Source organism: Antechinus flavipes, chromosome 5 (genome assembly GCF_016432865.1).
Source record: "Antechinus flavipes isolate AdamAnt ecotype Samford, QLD, Australia chromosome 5, AdamAnt_v2, whole genome shotgun sequence".
NCBI lineage: Eukaryota > Metazoa > Chordata > Mammalia > Dasyuromorphia > Dasyuridae > Antechinus > Antechinus flavipes.
This window is the reverse complement of record NC_067402.1, coordinates 249805995-249826374: the sequence shown is the minus strand read 5'-3', so window position 1 is coordinate 249826374 and position 20380 is coordinate 249805995. Positions and strand designations below refer to the sequence as shown.

Genomic DNA, 20380 nt, shown 5'->3' with positions numbered 1-20380 from the left:
ATGGCGAGTAAGCATAGGACTTAGTGAAAGGAGAATTTTTAAGTATATATATTATATAAACCTAAACAAAATCATAAGAGTAGCTAGGTGGCATTGGGCTTAGAATCAGGAAGACATCTTTCCAAGTTCAAATCTGGCCTCAAAAACTTAGTAATTGTGTGATATAGGATGTAGAATGAGTCTAACTTAATCCTGTCTATCTCAGTTTCTCATCTTTAAAAGGAACTAGAGAAAGGAATAAAAATCATTCCTGTATCCTGGCCAAGAAAACCGCAACAAAGATAAAATCACTGGGGCCAACTTGAAAGTAAAAGAACAGAACTTATGGCTGAATGTAACTCTCAGAACTCCAGAAGGTGGTCTGCAGTGCATGTCCATCTCTACTCCTTAAAGAAACTCTGGTTAGTTGGCTAACCTAACCAGTAGAACATAACATCATCTCTCCTTCCAAGGGATTTTTTGTTTGTCTGTTTCTCTGTTCTGACAGAACAAAAGAAAAGCAAACAATCTTGGTGTCTTCTATTGGTTACCTCCAAGTTTTTATCAGTTCTGCAAATCTTCATTTGTGAGTCATGTTCTTTAAAAAGGCATTTTCAAAAAGTCTGTGAATGACATGAGACTCAACTAGTTGGAATTTTTTGGTACCACAATTTAAAAAAGAAAAAAACATAAGGCAATTAAGAAATAATACTAATGACTGAGAATTTTGAGAAGGGTAGACCAGGCAAACACTGTATACAAGGAAAATGGAAAACCACAGTAACTTAAGGAAAGAAATTCAGTTTCTCTATTATCTCAAACTATTTTATGACAGCAATTATTTTGTAGTCTTTTTATGTACTCCTCGACATGAAATCTTTAAGACTATAAAAGTACACTTAAAAAGTCAGAGGTAGAAGAAAAATTGTCAATTAATTCACTGAAAATGGGGGACCTCTTAACATGGTGAGCTCTAAACTATGTCTGAACAACTTTTCAATTTAAATGCACATTTATTCATTTCAAAACAGTCTTGATTTTCCTCACTGTGTTTCTGTGTTTTCATTTTACAAGCTAGTTCTTATGTGGTTTTAAAAATTTTTTCTTATACAGTAACCTAAAAATAAGAAATTAGGCTAAATAACTCATGATTATAGAAACTTTACATGACTCAGATTTCTCCAATGGCTGGGTTATAATGGATTCATTAAAAATGATAGTGCCCTTTGCTTCAGGTCAGTGAAAATGCAAAAACTTTTTTCTCACACATTGGGCACAATTTTCTTCCCCAATGTTGGGTGTTTACAAGCTATGAAATTCCTTATTTACCATATTGTTTATACTTCTTTATCTTAAACATATATGCCTTCATTTGGATAATTACTAGACAAAATGATGCTACATTTCAATTATGATAAACAGGGAGAAATGGTAGGCTTAATTGCAGACACAGCCTGCACAAGATTGACCTATTTGTTGCCTAAACAATTTCCCTATTACAGCTATTAATTTTTAAAAAATTAAGACTAATGTAACAATGTCCAGTATTAAAGTCTTTGGTCTCTTTTGAATCATCAATCCTTAAAGAAAAGACAATTTCAAGGAGTGATTTTATTTCCCTGGATATTTAATCATTAGAGAGTAGATGAAAGCTAAGCTAAGAATGAAAATATCTTTTTATCATGACAAAATTAATGAGTGGGAAAGTCTTTTTTATTACTCAAAACAAGGGAAATATCTCTTTCTTGTTTACTGCAGACCAGACTGAATAGGGACAGTCTCAGTTGGAGTAGTTTGGAGAAAACAGTTTTTTCCAAGGATGCAATGGCATCAACATGACTATTTTTCTGTTTTGTCAATCTGAAGCCCTGTGTTTATATTTTATTCTTTGTTTTACTTTGCTGACAGAATTTATTCTGCTTCTGGTTTATAATTTCTATAAAATGTAAATTGGAAATTGCATGAGTCAGAGAATTGTTGGTTTTTCAGAGGGAATCCATTCCTCAGAATCTCTCTCTAAGCAGAAATGCTTGAATGCTAATAAATTGTCTCTGACAGATTTTGGTCACAAAACTGTTTAGAAGGTTTTCTTTCATATGCATTTCAAACCATACACATCCTTGATAAATGAGTTGTTTTTCTGCTGCTTGTTCCCTGATGATATGTTACATATTACCTTATCAATTATGAAGCTCTCTGCACTTGGACTGAATGTTATAATCACAATTGTATAATTGTTTTATAATCATGGTAAATACAATTAAAAGTTAAAATTGTTAATACAGTTTTATAATTACAAAAGAATAGTAAAATAAACCGTTGAATTATGTTGTTTAGGTAGAAAAAAGTAAATTTAGAAAAAGGAGAATTCAGGGTGGACCACAGAGAAGAAAAGAGAGGAGAAACAGAATAAAAAGTCAAACTCTCAGCTTGAGAAGGAGAAATAATAGATCCTGCTGCCTAGTCATAGAAGGCAGAGATTCGAAGGGAGTTACATGTGCTGTGTAATGGAGTGCTGTGGTCATGTCTAGCCAGCAGCTTTATTCTTCTGGTAGCCATCTGGTCAAAGTGGTCTTAATTAAAGAGAAGACTTTATGAAAGACATGCCCTTGAAGCACATATATGACTTCTGGGAATAAGAATAACAGTAATCACATTTATGTTCACAGTGATTTTTACTTTCATATTTATTATGTTACATACTCTTCCAATACTTGTTCTCTTTTAAAGAGATAGGGTTATGATACCCAGGAAGTGAATGGCAGACAAGAATCCAAATGATTGGACTTCTTCAAGTATGGGACTTTCATCTACTCCGTCACAGTTGGCACTATTCACACTCCTACTGAAGGAGGAAGATTATATTCATAGTAACAGCAGCTGTTGGACTGATAGTACTGACTAATCCTCCTTTCCTTCTCTAATTTTAGTGGTACAAAAATCCAAGGCAAACAAAAGAGGGGATTACATAATGATAATATATAATATCCAATAACAATCCTCTCTTAAATTTTGAAGCCCATTTAACCCATTATTCTCACAATATCACTGCAGCATAGGAAGATGATATTATTATGGTCCTCATTTTAGTGATGAAGATTTAAGGAATAGGAATTAAGAGAATATCTACATACAATAGCAGTTGATGGAACAACTTTACATACATATAGCTTCATCCATTGATTAAAAAATAATTTTTTACCACACAAGTTGAACTTTAATAATAATTTGCTTCTTGCAGTAATAACAATGAAATTGGATTAAAATCTTACCATTCAGCGATGCCATAACATTCTTTAATAATCTCTTGAAGGACAGCACGATAAAACAAAGATTCAGTGGCCAGCTAAAAAAAGAAAACCAAAACATATATAAATATTTACACAACAGGAAAAACATTTTAGAAAAAAAGATAAAGACTTGGAAATAATGGGAAGATGGCAGCATGTTAGAATCTAAGAGGTATAATCCTGCCCAAATAATCCATTAAAGGACTAACAATGCAATAGAAGAAACAACAGAGAATTCATGCATTAAAGATTTAACTATTAAACCTATTTGGTAAAAGTGAGTATAATGTTACAGGGAGAAAATGGAATAAAGGGCTTCCAAGAATGTCTTTTTTTTTTCTTTTGGTTATTATTATTCAATAAATTTATTGTCTTAATCTGAAAATCTTCACAGAAAATTACAGATTTTGATATTTTAACGTATCAGCTGTGCATTGCTAGGCTCTAAGGAAACTTCCCTTCTTCTGAACAATTCAGTTCTTCTGGGCAAGGGAAATTTGGAAGGCAGTTCCATCTTGTTTTTGAGTTTTTCTACATATATTGGGTTCCCCAGTATGCCAGCATGAGCTTTCTTGTACATTGCCTCCATAATGAGTTTTATTGTTATGTACTGTGAGAATTATTTTTTATAACCATTTTCATCTTCTTCCAATAGCTAGCATCTTCATCTTCTTCCAAAAGCTAATGCATACAATCTGCAACATTTTGGCCTATGATGTGTTTATGATGTACTTCAGCATTGAATTTCTAGTTTTCTGAATCATATTCAGGGCTTTTGGTTCTGTGAGAAATAGACAAACCACCATCCACAGTTCTCTTAACAGCTTTGTTTCCAGTGGTAGGTCTTTGGCAAGACTTGCATCCAGGTAGGAAGGACGTAAAAGCACCAGGTTGACCATCAATGCTTTCCACATTGCACTCCTTTCCAGTCCCTACTACTAGGTCTTCACAGATCTTGTCCATGTCATCTGTTGAGAAACCAGGGAGCCAGTAGCAGGCTTATTCAATAAGGAGCAGCATAATTGGCAGGTCAACCTTAACATCATACTTTGGTAACTCATAGTCAGAAACAGCACAGATAATATCCCTTTCATTATGGGAATAAGCAATGTGACAGATATCTCTGTTAGTGATTCAGACTATCATCCTATATTTTGGTGTGTTATACTTGTTTTTAATCTGGATTACCAAATGTGTTCATGCATAATAATCCACTTTCCCTTCTCTTTTTTTCTGGAGTTTCACCTGGTACTTCTTGAAGTAGGTCTTATTCTTGATAACTTTAACAAATCCCATCCTGTCAAATGAGATCTTGGCATAGACCAGGGGGTTAAAAATTTCTGATAAAAAAGATACATCTAAGTAAAAGACAAGGGCTAGCGAAGTTCTCAGAAAACAAACTGGATAATTTTGTTTACAAGAAACTTTAAAAAAATTGCATAAATAAAACTAATGAAGTCAAAACTGGAAAAGAAAAAGTTAATTGGAAAAGAAATCTCTGCTGAAAATTTCTCTGATAGAAGATATCTAAGAATAAGAATTATTCCCCATTCTGCCAGATTGATACAAAAATATGAAAAAGCAACTGTCTTTTTTTTTAAATGATAGATTTTTATTTTCAAAATATATGCAAAAATAGTTTTCAACATTCACCCTTATGTTCCATTTTTTTCTCCCTCCTTTTCCTTAGGAAATCCTATCCCTTAGATAGCTAGTAATCTATGTTAAATATGTACAATTCTTCTATATATAGTTCCACAATTATCATGCTGCATAAGAAAAATCAGATCAAAAAAGGAAAAAAATGAGAAAGAAAACAAAAAGCAAGCAAACAACAACAACAAAATGGCAAAAATACCGTGTTGTGATTCATATTCAATCCTCTTTCTGGATCTAGATGGCTCTCTCGATCACAAGTCTATTGAATTGGTCTAAAAAACTTCATTGTTGAAAAGAGCCACATCCATAATTTGGTTGTTACTATGTACAACATTCTCCTGGTTCTACTCACTTCACTTAGCATCAGTTCATGTAACTCGCTCCAGGCCTTTCTGAAATCATCTTGCTGATTGTTTCTTATAGGACAATAATATTCCATAACATTCATATACCATAACTTACTCAGTCATTCCCAATTGATGGGTATCTACTCAGATTCCAGTTCCTTGCCACTACAAAAAAGAGCTGCTACAAACATTTTTGCACATGAGGGTCCTTTCTTTTTTTTATTATCTCTTTGGGATACAGGCCCAGTAGAGATACTGTTTGATTAAAAGGTATGTACAGGCTGATAGACTTTTGGGCATAGTTCCATATTGCTCTCCAGAATGGCTAGGTCAGTTCACAACTTCACCAACAATGTATTAGTGTCCCAGTTTTTCCATATCCCCTCCAACATTTATCATTCTTTTCCTGTCATCTTAGCCAATCTGAGAGGTGTGTAGACCTCAGAGTTGTTTTAATTTGCATTTCTCTGATCAATAGTGATTTAGAGAAGGGGTCCTCAAACTATGGCCCATGGGTCAGATGCAGCAGCTGAGGATGTTTATCCCCCTTACCCAGGGCTATGAAGTTTCTTTATTTAAAGGCCCACAAAACAAAGTTTTTGTTTTTACTATAGTCCGGCCCTCCAACAGTCTGAAGGACAGTAAACTGGCCCCCTATTTAACAAATCTGAGGATCCCTGATTTAGAGCATGAAAAAACAATTTAAAAAAATATATCCCAACTTTCAACATGTAAAAAATTGTTCCATATAATACAGTTAGCATTTATACAGTGACTTTTTAAGTATTATAGCATTTTAGATTCACAACCATACTAGGAGGTAGATGCTATTATTTTACAGATGAGGAAACTGAGGTAAATAGAAGCTAAAAGACTTTCTGAGAGTCACAAAACTATTATATATTAGAGGCAAATCTGAACTCAGGTCTTCTTGACTTTAGCACTCTATTCACTGTGTTGTACAGCTTCCTTTATTGGGAATTAGTCAAGTGATTCTGAAGTAATTTGGAACTCTGCTCAAAAAGTTACTAAACCTTGCAAATTCTTTGACCTGGCAACATCACTGCTAAACCTATACAATACAAAAAAAAAAAAAAAAGAAAAAGAGGAAAAAAAGACACATGTCCAAAAGTATTTAAAATAGATCATTTTGTAGTGTAAAGAATTTCAAAGTTAGAGAGCACCAATCAAATGGGAAATGGATGAACAAATTATAGCATATGAATGTAATGGAATGTTATTGCATCTTAAGAAATAATTAAAGGTATGAGTTCAGAGAAACCTGGAAGGTCCTGCATGAATTGAGGCAGAATGAAGTAAGCAGGACCACAAGAACAATTTAGCTACCAACAATAGTGCAAAGATGAACATCTCTATATGAGGATGGACTATGATCAAGTTAATAACTATAATTCCACAGGGGACAGAGAGAAGATGGATTTAAAATGCATAATGAAATATCTATTTTTGGACAGGGCCCATGTGGTGATTCATTTTGACTGTAGAGGAAGTAAGGGAGCAACTGTCTTTTTTTTTAAATGATAGATTTTTATTTTCAAAATATATGCAAAAATAGTTTTCAACATTCACCCTTATGTTCCATTTTTTTCTCCCTCCTTTTCCTTAGGAAATCCTATCCCTTAGATAGCTAGTAATCTATGTTAAATATGTACAATTCTTCTATATATAGTTCCACAATTATCATGCTGCATAAGAAAAATCAGATCAAAAAAGGAAAAAAATGAGAAAGAAAACAAAAAGCAAGCAAACAACAACAACAAAATGGCAAAAATACCGTGTTGTGATTCATATTCAATCCTCTTTCTGGATCTAGATGGCTCTCTCGATCACAAGTCTATTGAATTGGTCTAAAAAACTTCATTGTTGAAAAGAGCCACATCCATAATTTGGTTGTTACTATGTACAACATTCTCCTGGTTCTACTCACTTCACTTAGCATCAGTTCATGTAACTCGCTCCAGGCCTTTCTGAAATCATCTTGCTGATTGTTTCTTATAGGACAATAATATTCCATAACATTCATATACCATAACTTACTCAGTCATTCCCAATTGATGGGTATCTACTCAGATTCCAGTTCCTTGCCACTACAAAAAAGAGCTGCTACAAACATTTTTGCACATGAGGGTCCTTTCTTTTTTTTATTATCTCTTTGGGATACAGGCCCAGTAGAGATACTGTTTGATTAAAAGGTATGTACAGGCTGATAGACTTTTGGGCATAGTTCCATATTGCTCTCCAGAATGGCTAGGTCAGTTCACAACTTCACCAACAATGTATTAGTGTCCCAGTTTTTCCATATCCCCTCCAACATTTATCATTCTTTTCCTGTCATCTTAGCCAATCTGAGAGGTGTGTAGACCTCAGAGTTGTTTTAATTTGCATTTCTCTGATCAATAGTGATTTAGAGAAGGGGTCCTCAAACTATGGCCCATGGGTCAGATGCAGCAGCTGAGGATGTTTATCCCCCTTACCCAGGGCTATGAAGTTTCTTTATTTAAAGGCCCACAAAACAAAGTTTTTGTTTTTACTATAGTCCGGCCCTCCAACAGTCTGAAGGACAGTAAACTGGCCCCCTATTTAACAAATCTGAGGATCCCTGATTTAGAGCATGAAAAAACAATTTAAAAAAATATATCCCAACTTTCAACATGTAAAAAATTGTTCCATATAATACAGTTAGCATTTATACAGTGACTTTTTAAGTATTATAGCATTTTAGATTCACAACCATACTAGGAGGTAGATGCTATTATTTTACAGATGAGGAAACTGAGGTAAATAGAAGCTAAAAGACTTTCTGAGAGTCACAAAACTATTATATATTAGAGGCAAATCTGAACTCAGGTCTTCTTGACTTTAGCACTCTATTCACTGTGTTGTACAGCTTCCTTTATTGGGAATTAGTCAAGTGATTCTGAAGTAATTTGGAACTCTGCTCAAAAAGTTACTAAACCTTGCAAATTCTTTGACCTGGCAACATCACTGCTAAACCTATACAATACAAAAAAAAAAAAAAAAGAAAAAGAGGAAAAAAAGACACATGTCCAAAAGTATTTAAAATAGATCATTTTGTAGTGTAAAGAATTTCAAAGTTAGAGAGCACCAATCAAATGGGAAATGGATGAACAAATTATAGCATATGAATGTAATGGAATGTTATTGCATCTTAAGAAATAATTAAAGGTATGAGTTCAGAGAAACCTGGAAGGTCCTGCATGAATTGAGGCAGAATGAAGTAAGCAGGACCACAAGAACAATTTAGCTACCAACAATAGTGCAAAGATGAACATCTCTATATGAGGATGGACTATGATCAAGTTAATAACTATAATTCCACAGGGGACAGAGAGAAGATGGATTTAAAATGCATAATGAAATATCTATTTTTGGACAGGGCCCATGTGGTGATTCATTTTGACTGTAGAGGAAGTAAGGGAGGAATTTTTTTTTTTATTAAAAAACTATTTTAATATACCAAAAGACTCTGACATGAGAGGCTTTGAAAGTTACATGTTGAATTTATTACATATTTTAGAAGAAAAACAAGCTGTTCATTATAGAGATTTGCAGTTTCATGTATGATACATTTTTTAATGTTCTGTGCTATATATAAAAGTACTCATTTTAGTTGGTGTTTGCAAGTTCAGGAAAAAAAAAATAATTATAACAACAAAAGAAACCAGAGAATTCAGCATATTACTGGCTGTTCCAAATATGATAATCCACACATCAAGAACAATTTTTTTATAATTCTTCCATTCCAAAGTTGAAAAGGTCTTCTGTAGTTGGGATTCAAATGAACTATAACTGTGAGAGAAAATAAAGGAAAGTATAAACTATAAGGCAAGGAATGAGACAAAAGCAAAAAAATAAAAATAAACTAACAATATTTTATGAGGTCCTAAGGTTGTATGTGTGTAAATATATGTACATAAACACATATTTTGTTTCACATTATTCCCTTTTGTAGAGGAGTATGGGCAAGCCACAGGGTACATAGAAAGATTAATTGTTTAGGGGATAGGAAGGGTCCTAGCTCTGACAATTAGGTAGAAATGTGACAATAGCTGAGCCACTGAGATTCAGTTTTTTTCTGAAAAATAGAGCAGGAATGCTTGCATTGCCTACCTTAGATAGATCTACAGAAGAAAGCATTTTGTAAATTATATATCACTGTATAAAAGTGATGCATTATTATGAGAAAGTGGGATATAAAAAAAATTTCATACCTTCAAATATGATGTATTCATATATATGAAATAGATTATAAAGTGAATAATATTATAAAGAATACCAGAATGTATATATATATGTGTGTGTGTGTGTGTGTGTGTGTGTGTGTGTGTATTTTTTTTTTTCTTCCTTCAAAATTCCTTCTGGATTGAGGATTTGCAATAAATTATATGTCAATGACTTGGTATTACATTCCCTATATCTAAATGGTTAGATACAACAATCTTGTTTAGATTAAACTAGTCTTGTTCAAAAAAAAAAAATTCTTAAGTTTTAAGTCTGTAATTTTATTTGTGGTTAGACAATGATAGTGAAATTATACAGTAATGAAAAATGCAACATGAGACATTTGAAGGTCTGATATGTAAAATAAATGAAAATCAGGCTGGTCATAGGCACTTGGTAACTAATTTCTATTTCATTTTTATCTTCCTCCTTCTTCCTCCCAAGAACTAGCATAAAATTAATCACAAGTTTACATTGGGTGAAACCTTACTTATATGATTTGGACTCTGCTATTTTACACAAAGTATCCAGTATGCATTGTTTTCATCTTAAAAATGAATTACTAAATTATAGGTTCATTTACCTCATTACTTTAGTCACCCACAGTTCTCATTTAGTGGTGTATATTTTAAAAAAAATCCTTAGACATAGCTACTGTTGCAGTAAAAGCAAAAATCATAGTGAAATCTATGAAGAGAACAAAATCACAAATCAGAGAATTGGGTGAGATTTGACAGGTAATTTAGTTCAACCTATACATGAATAAGAATCTTGCCTACCATATACCCACCTCTGCCTGAAGACCTTTATTTGTAAGGAGTATATCCATCTCCAGAGATGGCTTGCCTCACAGTTTTAATTGCAGGAAACTTTTAATTACATTGAAATGAAATCTGCCTCTTCTGTGGCTTCCACTGCTCTTCCTACTTTTGTCTTGGGATAAGAGTGGGGAAGAGCTAAGAGGGGGAAAAAGTAAGAGAGGAAAGTAGAACAAGTCTAATCCTTTTTCTATGTGATAATCTCTACTTGAATAATTCTTGAGGAGTAAATATATTAGTCACCTAGAAAACTGAACATGATACTTCAAAATGGGATTTGATCTTGCTACATTATCAAAATTAAAATTTCTGTATCTTTTTCATGTGCCACCTCCTTCTTTTATCCTGTACTACCTATATAATTGAGTTTTAGAACCCAATTTTAGGGCTTATTTTTATTCCCATTACATTTAATTATTTTAAAAACTCAAAATTTTAGCCTACTTTCCTAATTGGTTTATAGAAGTCTTTTTGAGTCCTGACTCTTGCAACAATCATGGTCTGCCTATTGTAACTATAACATCAAAATTTATATTTATTTTTGTCCCCAGCTAATTGTTCTGAGTTATGGTTTGAGTAAAATTATAGTATCCTAATAAATATTAATAGAAATTCTAAAATTTGGTTTAATAAAAAATTATGAGAAGGGTTCATTGAGGTAAATACCAGGCCATCATGACATTAAAGATGAGATAATTATGTATATAATTCTACATTTCAGCCAACAACACACTTTTTTACTTTACGTGGGCATACAAATTAGTAATCCAATAAAGAATTATTATTAACATGTCAAGACCTTTTTATTCCAAATTATAACTTGTATATACACAGATAGCTTTTATATCTCATTTTTTCCTAAACTGTGATTACCCAGAACTGGCAATACAAGTGAAAGATTTATAGATTAAGCTTACAGCATAAAGAAGAGAAGCAAAAGGTGTAATATCAATGTATGTTTTATATTAATTAATAATTAAGACTGGTTTTTCTTTTTAAAAATGGACATCAATTTACCTATTTTTATATAGATACATATTCAAAACTTTTATGTCTTTTCCCATTTTAAAAAACATTTTTATTTCAAGTTTTGAGTTCCAAATCATATCCCTTCTTTTCCCATCATGATACAGTAAGCAATGAGATATAGGTTATACATATGCAATTATGTAAAACATTTTCATAGTACTCATTTTGTATAAGAAAAATCAAATAAAAGAAAAAAGATGAAATATGGTTAAAAATTGCATGGTTTAGTCTCTAATCAATATCAGTTCTCTGGAGGGGGATAGTACACTTATAAATCCTTTGGAATTGTCATGGATCATTGTATTGCTGAGAATAGCTAAATCATTTGCAGTTCTTCATCAAACAATATTGCTACTACTGTGTACAGTTTTCTCTTTGTTCTGTTCATTTCACTATCTGTCAGTTTATTTAAGTCTTTCCAAGTTTTTCTGAAATCATCCTGCATGTCATTTCTAATAGCACAATAATATTTCATTAAAAGCATATACCATAGCTTATTAAGCCATTTCCCAATTAATGGATAACCCTTCAATTTCCAATTCTTATTCACCACTTAAGAGCTCCTACAAATATTTTTGTACAAGTAGGTCTTTTTCCCCTGATTTTGTTCATGTAAAAACTTTTCAATTTTACATAACCAATATTGTTTATTTTATATTTTGCAATGCTCTATCTTCTTTAGTCCTAAATTCTTCCCTTATCCATAAACCTGTCAGATAAACTATAACATTAATTTGCTTATGGTATTACCCTTTATGTGTAATTTACATACCCATTTTGACCTCATCTTGTTATATGGTATGATATGTTGATTTATACTTATTTTCTGCCATAATCCAGTTTTCTTGGCAGCTTTTGTCAAATAAAAAGTTTTACTTTGAAAAACTTGGATCTCTGGGTTTATCATATAACAAATTACTATGGTAACTTAATATAATGTGATTTGTACCCAATCTACTCCACTAGATTGGGTACAAATCACATTATATTAAGTTACCATAGTAATGTAACTCCACTGACCCATCATTCTATTTCTTAGTCAGTAAGATTGTTTTTTTGATAATTATTGCTAAGTAAAAGTTTGAAATCTGGCATAGGTAGACCACCTGTCATTTTTCCCCCATTGATTCCCTTGACATTGTTCAGTTTTTGTTTGTCCAGAAGAATTTTTTTTCATTTTTTCTAGCTCTACGAATAATTTTTTGATTATTTTGATTGGTATTCATAGAATAAACATAGGTGAAATTGTCTTGGCAGGTGAACTCTCAAGTATTTTATATGGTTATATATAGGTATTTTAAATGGAATCTTTCTATCTCTTGTTGCTAGAGTCTGTTGATAATATATAAAATGTTCATGATTTATGTGTAATTTTGTAAAAGTTGTTAACAATTTCAAGTAGTTTTTCAGTTGATTTTCTAAGTATAACATCATATTACCCATAAAAAGTGATAGTTTTGTTTCCTCATTGCTATTCTAATTTCTTTTTCTTCTCTTATTGCTATAGTTAACATTTCTCGTATAATATTAAATGATAGAGATGATAATGGGCATCATATTATTTCTGTTGTTTTTGTTAGTAATATGGTAAATTATACCAATAGTTTTATTAATACTGAACCAGGCCTGAATTCCTGTTATAAATCTTACCTATCATAGTTTTGAGAGCTAAAGTATATTTTCCTCTGTCATTTTTCATTTGTTTATCTCCCTTTCTTTCTTCCCCATCACCTTTTCCCTCCCTCCAAATGTTTTACTTTTAATTATCATCTTCTTCAATCTATTTCCTTTTTTAAAAAAAATCAATTCTTCAATCCCTTTGGGTTAAGATAGATTTCTATATCTAACTTGTGTGTATATGATTCCTTCCTTGTACCAAATTTCATGAGAATAAGACTTAAGCTTTGCCTGCACCCCTTTTCCCCATCTTCCTTTTTCTTACAATAGCTTTTCTATGCTTTTATGTGGGATAATTTCCCCATTCAATTCCTCTTCCTCTTTCTTACAATGCAATTTTCTTTCTCACCTCTTTACTTTGTTTTTGGGATATCATTCCATCAAAGTCAACTTATTTCTGCACCTTCTGTCCTTCTAATTGCTCTAGTAGTAATAAAGTTGTTAAAGAGTTACAAATATCATTTTGGCATATCTAAACAGTTTAACTTTATTGAATTTCTTATGTTTTCTCTTCCTGGTTTCTTTCTTTTCTTTAACCTTTTTGTTTCCTGGAATCTGGTATTTGAAGGTCAGATTCTTAAAATCATTTTTGGTATTTTAATTAGAAATGCTTGAAAGTCATCTATTTCATTAAATATCTATCTTTTTTCCCTGAAAGATTACATTTAACTTTGCTGGGTGGATCATTATTAGTTGTAATCCTGATTCCTTTGCCTTCTAGTACATAATATTCAAAGCCTTACATTTCTTTAATACTGAAACCTTTAATTCTGTGTCAACCTGATTGTAGCTTTGTGATATTTAATTGTTTCTTTTGAACTGCTTGCAATACTTTCTCCTTGATTTGTGAGCTCTGGAATTTGGCTATGATGTTCCAGGGAGTCTTCATTTTGGGATCTTTTAGGTAGTGATCAATAGATTAAAAAATTTTTTTTCTTTGCCCCCTGGTTCATAATTAGGGCAGGTTTTTCTTGATAATTTCTTTAAAAATGCTGTGAAGTTTGTTTTTATTTTATTTTAGTTTTAATCATTGCTTTCAAGTCCAATAATTTTTATATTCTATCCTGTATTTTTTTTCTTTCTTTTTCTTACTGAACAATAATATCTGGAACTATTTTCTTGTCAGTTGCCTTTCCAATGAGAAATTTTACATTTTCTTCTATTTTTCTTACTTTTTGGAATTTGTTTCATTGTGTCTTGATGTTTTAAGGAGTAATTAGTTTCTACTTGTTCAATTATAATTTTTAAGGAATTATTTTCTTCAGTGAATTCTTGTACTTCCATTTCCATTTGGCCAATTCGATTTTTCAGGGATTCATTTTTCTTGGTAAATATTGGTAAATCTTTTCTCATGCTACTGACTCTTTTTCATGATTCTCTTGCATTACTCATTTATTTTTCCAATTTTTCTTCTACTTCTCTCATTTGCTTTTGAAAATCCTTTTTAAGTTCTTCCAGGAATTTTTTTGGGGGATGTAATGTCAAATTTTTCTTTTAGGTTTCATATGTAGCCATGTGTCCTTTTCTAAAATCTATGCAGTGATCCTCCCTCTCACCATAAAACTTTCTTTAGTCAAGCTCTTTTTTTTTTTTTTTTGCTCCTTTTTTTTTTTCTGTCATTTTTAGTAACTTGGTGCTTTGCTATAAGAATTGGGCTCTTGTCCTGCATTGTTCCAAGCTTTTTGTGCTGGGCCTCTGGGTCTTACTGCTGGCTTTCACTGGGCTTCAGTATTTAGCTGCTAGTTTTCTCTGGAAAGTTTGTACTGGGGGATGGGGCTTCCCTCTTGGCCTTTTTTTTGGTATGGAGTTTAGCTGCTGGCCTGTCCCAAGGATAGGATCTTGCTACTGGATTGTAATGGTAGAAATCTTTCTGAGGACTGGCCCTGGAGGAGGGATTTTATTGCTGGTCTGTTCCAAGGGCAGGGCCCTACTAGAGGATTTCTGTGGAAACAGGGTTCCTCTGCTGATAGGATCCTGGGGCTAGGATCAATATTAGAACTTCATTACTAGTCAGTAGTGCTGATGTTTGAGTCACTGGGATGGGACTTTGCACAGGCTGCTCACTTGCCTAGGGATTTGCCGGTTTGCAGGAGCATAGAACCTTGTTAGTAGATTGCCCCAGGCTTGGAATCTTGCTGCATGCTCATTCCAGTTGTTCTCCAGTAAGAAAGACCTTTTCTGCCTGGCTGGTAAGGGGCTCCCCCTGCTCCTAGAAAAATTCTAAGGCATTTTTTCTAGTTGTTTGAAGGGGTATTTGAGAGGATTTCAGAAAGTTCCTTCCTTCCTTTGCCATTTTAAGCAGTGGAAGTCTCCATCAATTTACTTTAAAGTGACCTTAAACAAAATCCTTAAGTAGATGTTATACAAAATAAAGGAAGTCATGATGCAGTCATAAAAGACTGACCAAGCTGATTTCTGAATTTCCTGATATTCTCTTAGAAACCAGCAAGTTCACCAACAGGTCAGGGATAATAAGCACTCCAAAAGAAAAAAAAAAAATCTCAGTCACCCATTGGGTTATAATAAACAATATCACTTACCCCTTGGCCGACTATAACCCGTTCCAAAGCCTTTAAAAAGAAGAAATAAAGCTGTGGTTATATTTAAACTTCTCTTACAAGATATTATAAACATACCATATAAAGGCTTGTGAATACAACATTTAAAAAGATTAATTAGGTGATACATCATAAGCTAAAACAATCAAAAGTGTTAGTACCACTGAGGCATATTAATCAGTGCACTTGAATTATTTGGTGCTTATTAATAGGGTATATAGAGATGGGTCCATTTTTATGTGCTTGAACTTTTGAAGAAGTTTGAAAGTATAAAAGAAAGTTAATATTCTTGAATTCCTTCCAGTATTGAAACTATTAAATGTTTCAGTAGATATTATACATTTTTAAAAAGTGTTTTATTTTTTCTAATTACATGAAAAGCCAACTTGTAACATTCATTTAAAAAATTTTTTTTGAGGTTCCAGATTTTTTCCCTCTCTCTCTTCCTTCCCCCTTATCTGAAACAGTAAGCAATTTGATATGGGTTATATATATGCAATCATATAAAACATATATTTATTAGTTGTGTTATGAAAGAAGAAACAGATATAGACACATTTTTGTGTAACATTTTTCAATGTTGTCATTCTCTAAATTTTTGGATAAGCATTTAATTTTATTTTCTAGTAAACTAAAATCCATAGATTTAGCTGAAAGGCTCTTTTTAGGATGGGATTTTTTTTTTTTTTAATGATCCAAGATGATAAATAATTAGAAAAGGAAATAAGAATCACTTTCAATCATTTCACATATTGTTGCTTATTAGATTTAGAAAATTTTCTCCAGGTAATAAAACATGCTTGCACATTATTTTCTGGCACTTCTACTAAACACCAATAATCTAACTAAAATTTTTAAAACTTTTTAATATTCAATATAAAATGATTGATCAACTTAAGTTTTATTTCAAAAGCAAATAAACTGCAAGTAATTTACATATTAGAAACATAGCCTCTTCCAGATATTTTCAAAATTACAACTAGAATTGAAATTGAAATGCACAGAATGTGGAGGGCAGCCCTTCCTAAAAAGCTCTAATGTATTGTTACATTTTTTTCCTTCTTACAATCTATATTAATATTTTTTCTTCCTACACTCTATCTTTTGCATGTAATATTTATCTACAGTAATAGAAAGAGTAACAGTGACAATTGTATAATGATAAGTATATTCACTTTTTGAATTAAGAAAATACTTGTAAAATATGAGCACAATTAAAAGAGGCTATTTTAAGGTTTTCCGAAATCAATAGCTTCTCTAACTGAAAAAAAAAAAAAATGTTAGCACTACTTGGCATAAATATATGAAAACTGCCAATTCCAATAATCAAAATACTGTGTTAGAGGAGAAGGCAGCTAACAGATGCTTTAAGCCCATTGGACTGGGTGTAATGTATAGTCTCCACTATGGGAAGAAAGCTGGAAGGTAGCTCCAGTTTGAGAGTTCTAAGCTGTAATTGGGCTAAAGTCAACTGAGTGCTTGCATAAGTCTGACACCAACATCATGAGCCCCAATAAGCAAGGGAGCCACTGGATTGTTTAAGGAGAAGTAAACTGGTTCAGGTTGGAAATAGAGCAGGTCAAATCTTCTGTGACAATCAACAATAATGTTGGGCCTGTGAGTGTCTGCTGAACCTCCAAACTAGGTGAGATAGAAAGACCTACAACCAAAAAGAAAATAAAAGAAAATCCTGATAAAACAGGCCCGTAATTTTTTTTTTTTTAATGATGTTGGTGGCAACTAGTTAATAAGGAAAAAGATATTAATATGCAGAATAAGCTGAGTACTTGCTGTGTGTGTATATATATATATATATATATTTATCCTCATACTGTGTTTAGTGATGTTTTACTTAGTCTAGGCTTGTTCTAACAAAGGAGTTGCCAAAGTTGAAAATGTGCTAATAGTCAAAGCTGAAGATCCTCTCCCTCCCTCATAAAAAGAGTCCATTAGCATCATAAGAATTGCTTTCTGAAAAAAAAGAAATGTATGCACAATATTTTTATTTGCATCAGTAATTTTTTTCTCTATAATTTTCTTAGATTTTTGTAATCAATACAACAAGAAATTCAGCCTTGACTTGGAGCTGATTTTCAAGGTGTTGAGGTTCAAATGGAGACTCTAAAAGTTTGGGATTGCAGACTGGTGTCTTTAATTTGAAAGCTTGAACCCATCCAATCTCCAAGTCAAAGGGCAAAGTTTATTGTAATTGTAATGCCAATTGAAGTGGGCTAAGTTCCAAAAAGATTTAGTAAAGAATCAGGAGAAAGAAGATTAATTTTTGTAGGACAAAATTAGAGAGACCAGAGCTTTATGTTACTTATTTGCTAATTTTATGGCTTACAGGTAGGTTTGAGGAGTGGTCTATTCATTATCATCTTAGGAACTTAGTTATCACTGCTGACTTAGTTATTGCTGACTGACAGTCAGCAATGTTTATAGGAGTATCCTAAGGCATGAAAGACTTTAGAATCATTGATAGAAAGAGTTTTTGAACAATAAGACTCTAGAGTCAGAGGACCTCAGGATCACTTCTATAATCTTTTCTAAAATCTAGGGAAAGAAATATATAATTATATTATCATATTTCTAAGGCCAGAAGACTTTAGAATCATTGACAGACAGATTATTAGAACAATAGCATTCCAAGGTCAGGGATGTCTGGATTACTACTAGAAGCTGTACCCTATCAAAGGTGCAAATGCTTACACTGAAAATTTAATATCTGGCTTGGGAATCAATAGAATTTAACTCTAGGACATGTCTGGTTATAGAGTTCAATGGCAAAATATGATATTCAAATTGTATTTATTGATATCATTCATTAAGTAAATTATCATTCTCATTATGAGCTAGACTTTATTAAAATCAATCTCTTGAAAGGAAGCTGAAGAGGGGTAGGGGAATCTAATCTATGAGTCTATGGGAATAGGATTCCAAATAAAAAACTTCATCTTCAAATACAGATCAACAACTGTTCTGAAAGTCCAAGTTATATAGAAGATTGCCTTGGGGAATTATGGTATCTTTGTAGCTTTCCCAAAAATCACTAGGCAGTGCATGCTTGAGGCACGGGCTTAAACCTAAGTCTTTTCCACTCAGGCTGATAGATGTATCCACAATGCCACATTTTCTCTTGAAAATTAATATTACAGATATTATAAGCATTAGACAATTGTAAAGAGGTATTTCACAGAAATTAAACTTGTAGGAAGTACAATGTAGGAAGTTTTAAATAGTTTCTATTTCTTTAGTCTGGTTATTGGTTAAGAAAAAGTATAGTTCACATGGTAATTAAAAACACAGACTCAGTTTTTTTTTTTTTTTTTTTTAAGGAATAGATAAAAATTAGAAAAGTCAACAATCCTAATTCTGCATTCAGGAATGTAATCTTCTGAAAAAGGAGATAATAAAACAAGGAAGATGAAGATTTAAAAAAAATTTAAATTCAACTTTTAATTCTTAATTTCCTTATTTTAAAATTCTTTAAAAAAAAAAAAAAAAACTTTCCTTAGAAAAGAAGTTTCTATAATCTCAGTAATTTAGTCTCAATGCTTAATTGCTCAGGAAAATCTTTATATTTAAACTAAATCCTTCCTGCTAAAGTTAATCTATTTTCTCTTGTCTCAGAAGAAAATGAGTAACAGATGGTCATCATCAGTTTAATAGCTGTTCAAATACTCAAAGAATACTGTCCCTTAATTAAATAACCTCAGTTGTTTGAGACACTTCTCAAAAATTTTATTTCTAGCTTCTTGAATCATCTTTATGACTCTTCTATGAACTCTCTCCAAGTTCTTCAATTAGGATTTGCTTGTGGTGTACAAATGAAAATTCAGTATTTTTTTTTTTTTTTAGAAAGGTCTAATTCTGACAGTAATTTGAGTTGGCCAGAAAGTCAGTCAACAACATTACAGGTATAGCTTTTTTTCTAAGTGAATGAGACAGAATATATTTCATTATGATGTGACTAATAAAAAAAGGCAATGGATTTGATGCCTTAAATTTTCATTAAAGGAATTTGATATGTTATCTTGAATTGACATTAACTATGGTCTGCTTGTGGACTAGGTGGTCTGAATGTTTTGCTCATTTTAGCAGGTAGAACAGTCTGACTTCATTTAAAAAATAAAACAAAATAAAACAATTTATTACTCTCTAGTAAAAATAACTCCTGTGTTCCTATGAGGAGAAAAGCAAAAGATACAACATCATGGAACTTTTCAGGGACAATATTATCCTCTGGTGGCAGTTAGCTCCAGAACACACTAATATTTGTGGGCAACAGGAACTTGGTTCATTTCCAGAAAGATATATTAAAATACAAATGAATTAGCCACAGTAATAGTGATTTTACTGTCATAGAAAGGAGAATAGAAATGGATTTGGTGGAAACATGATTTTTGGTTTGTTTGTTTTAAAATAGACAAGTAAATATTCATCTTGAAGCCCTTCTCTTCTCCTCCTCCTCCTCCTTCCCCTCCCTCTCCTCTTCCTTCTCCTCGCCCTCCTTTCCCTTCCCCTTCTCCCCTTTCTCTTTCTCCTCTTCCTCCTCCCCCTCCATCTTCTTCTTTTTTATGCTCAGGCAAACAGCCAAGTCAGAACCAGAGTGAAGGGTAGGAATGTGGGAGTTTATATATCAATTAACTATATCTTACTTGATTCTTCCATACATTTCTATCTATTCCCAAGTTACATAATGGTAAGATAATTTTAAGTGTTTGGCTTCATCTTTAAAATGAGGGGTAGAGGGTGACATT

At 32.4% G+C, this 20380-nt stretch overlaps 1 protein-coding gene and 1 pseudogene across 1 annotated transcript in view; both read right to left on the bottom strand.

The window, feature by feature from the left end:
- Positions 1-20380, bottom strand: part of METTL25 (methyltransferase like 25) — a 161814-nt gene that overhangs the window by 22785 nt on the left and 118649 nt on the right. The window contains exons 7-8 of the mRNA XM_051963208.1: positions 15603-15632; positions 3252-3325 (exon numbers count right to left, since the gene is read on the bottom strand). Of these exons, the coding sequence (XP_051819168.1) occupies positions 3252-3325; positions 15603-15632 (104 nt within the window). The remainder of the gene's footprint in view (positions 1-3251; positions 3326-15602; positions 15633-20380) is intronic.
- LOC127539170 (60S ribosomal protein L5-like) lies at positions 3564-4567 on the bottom strand (annotated as a pseudogene).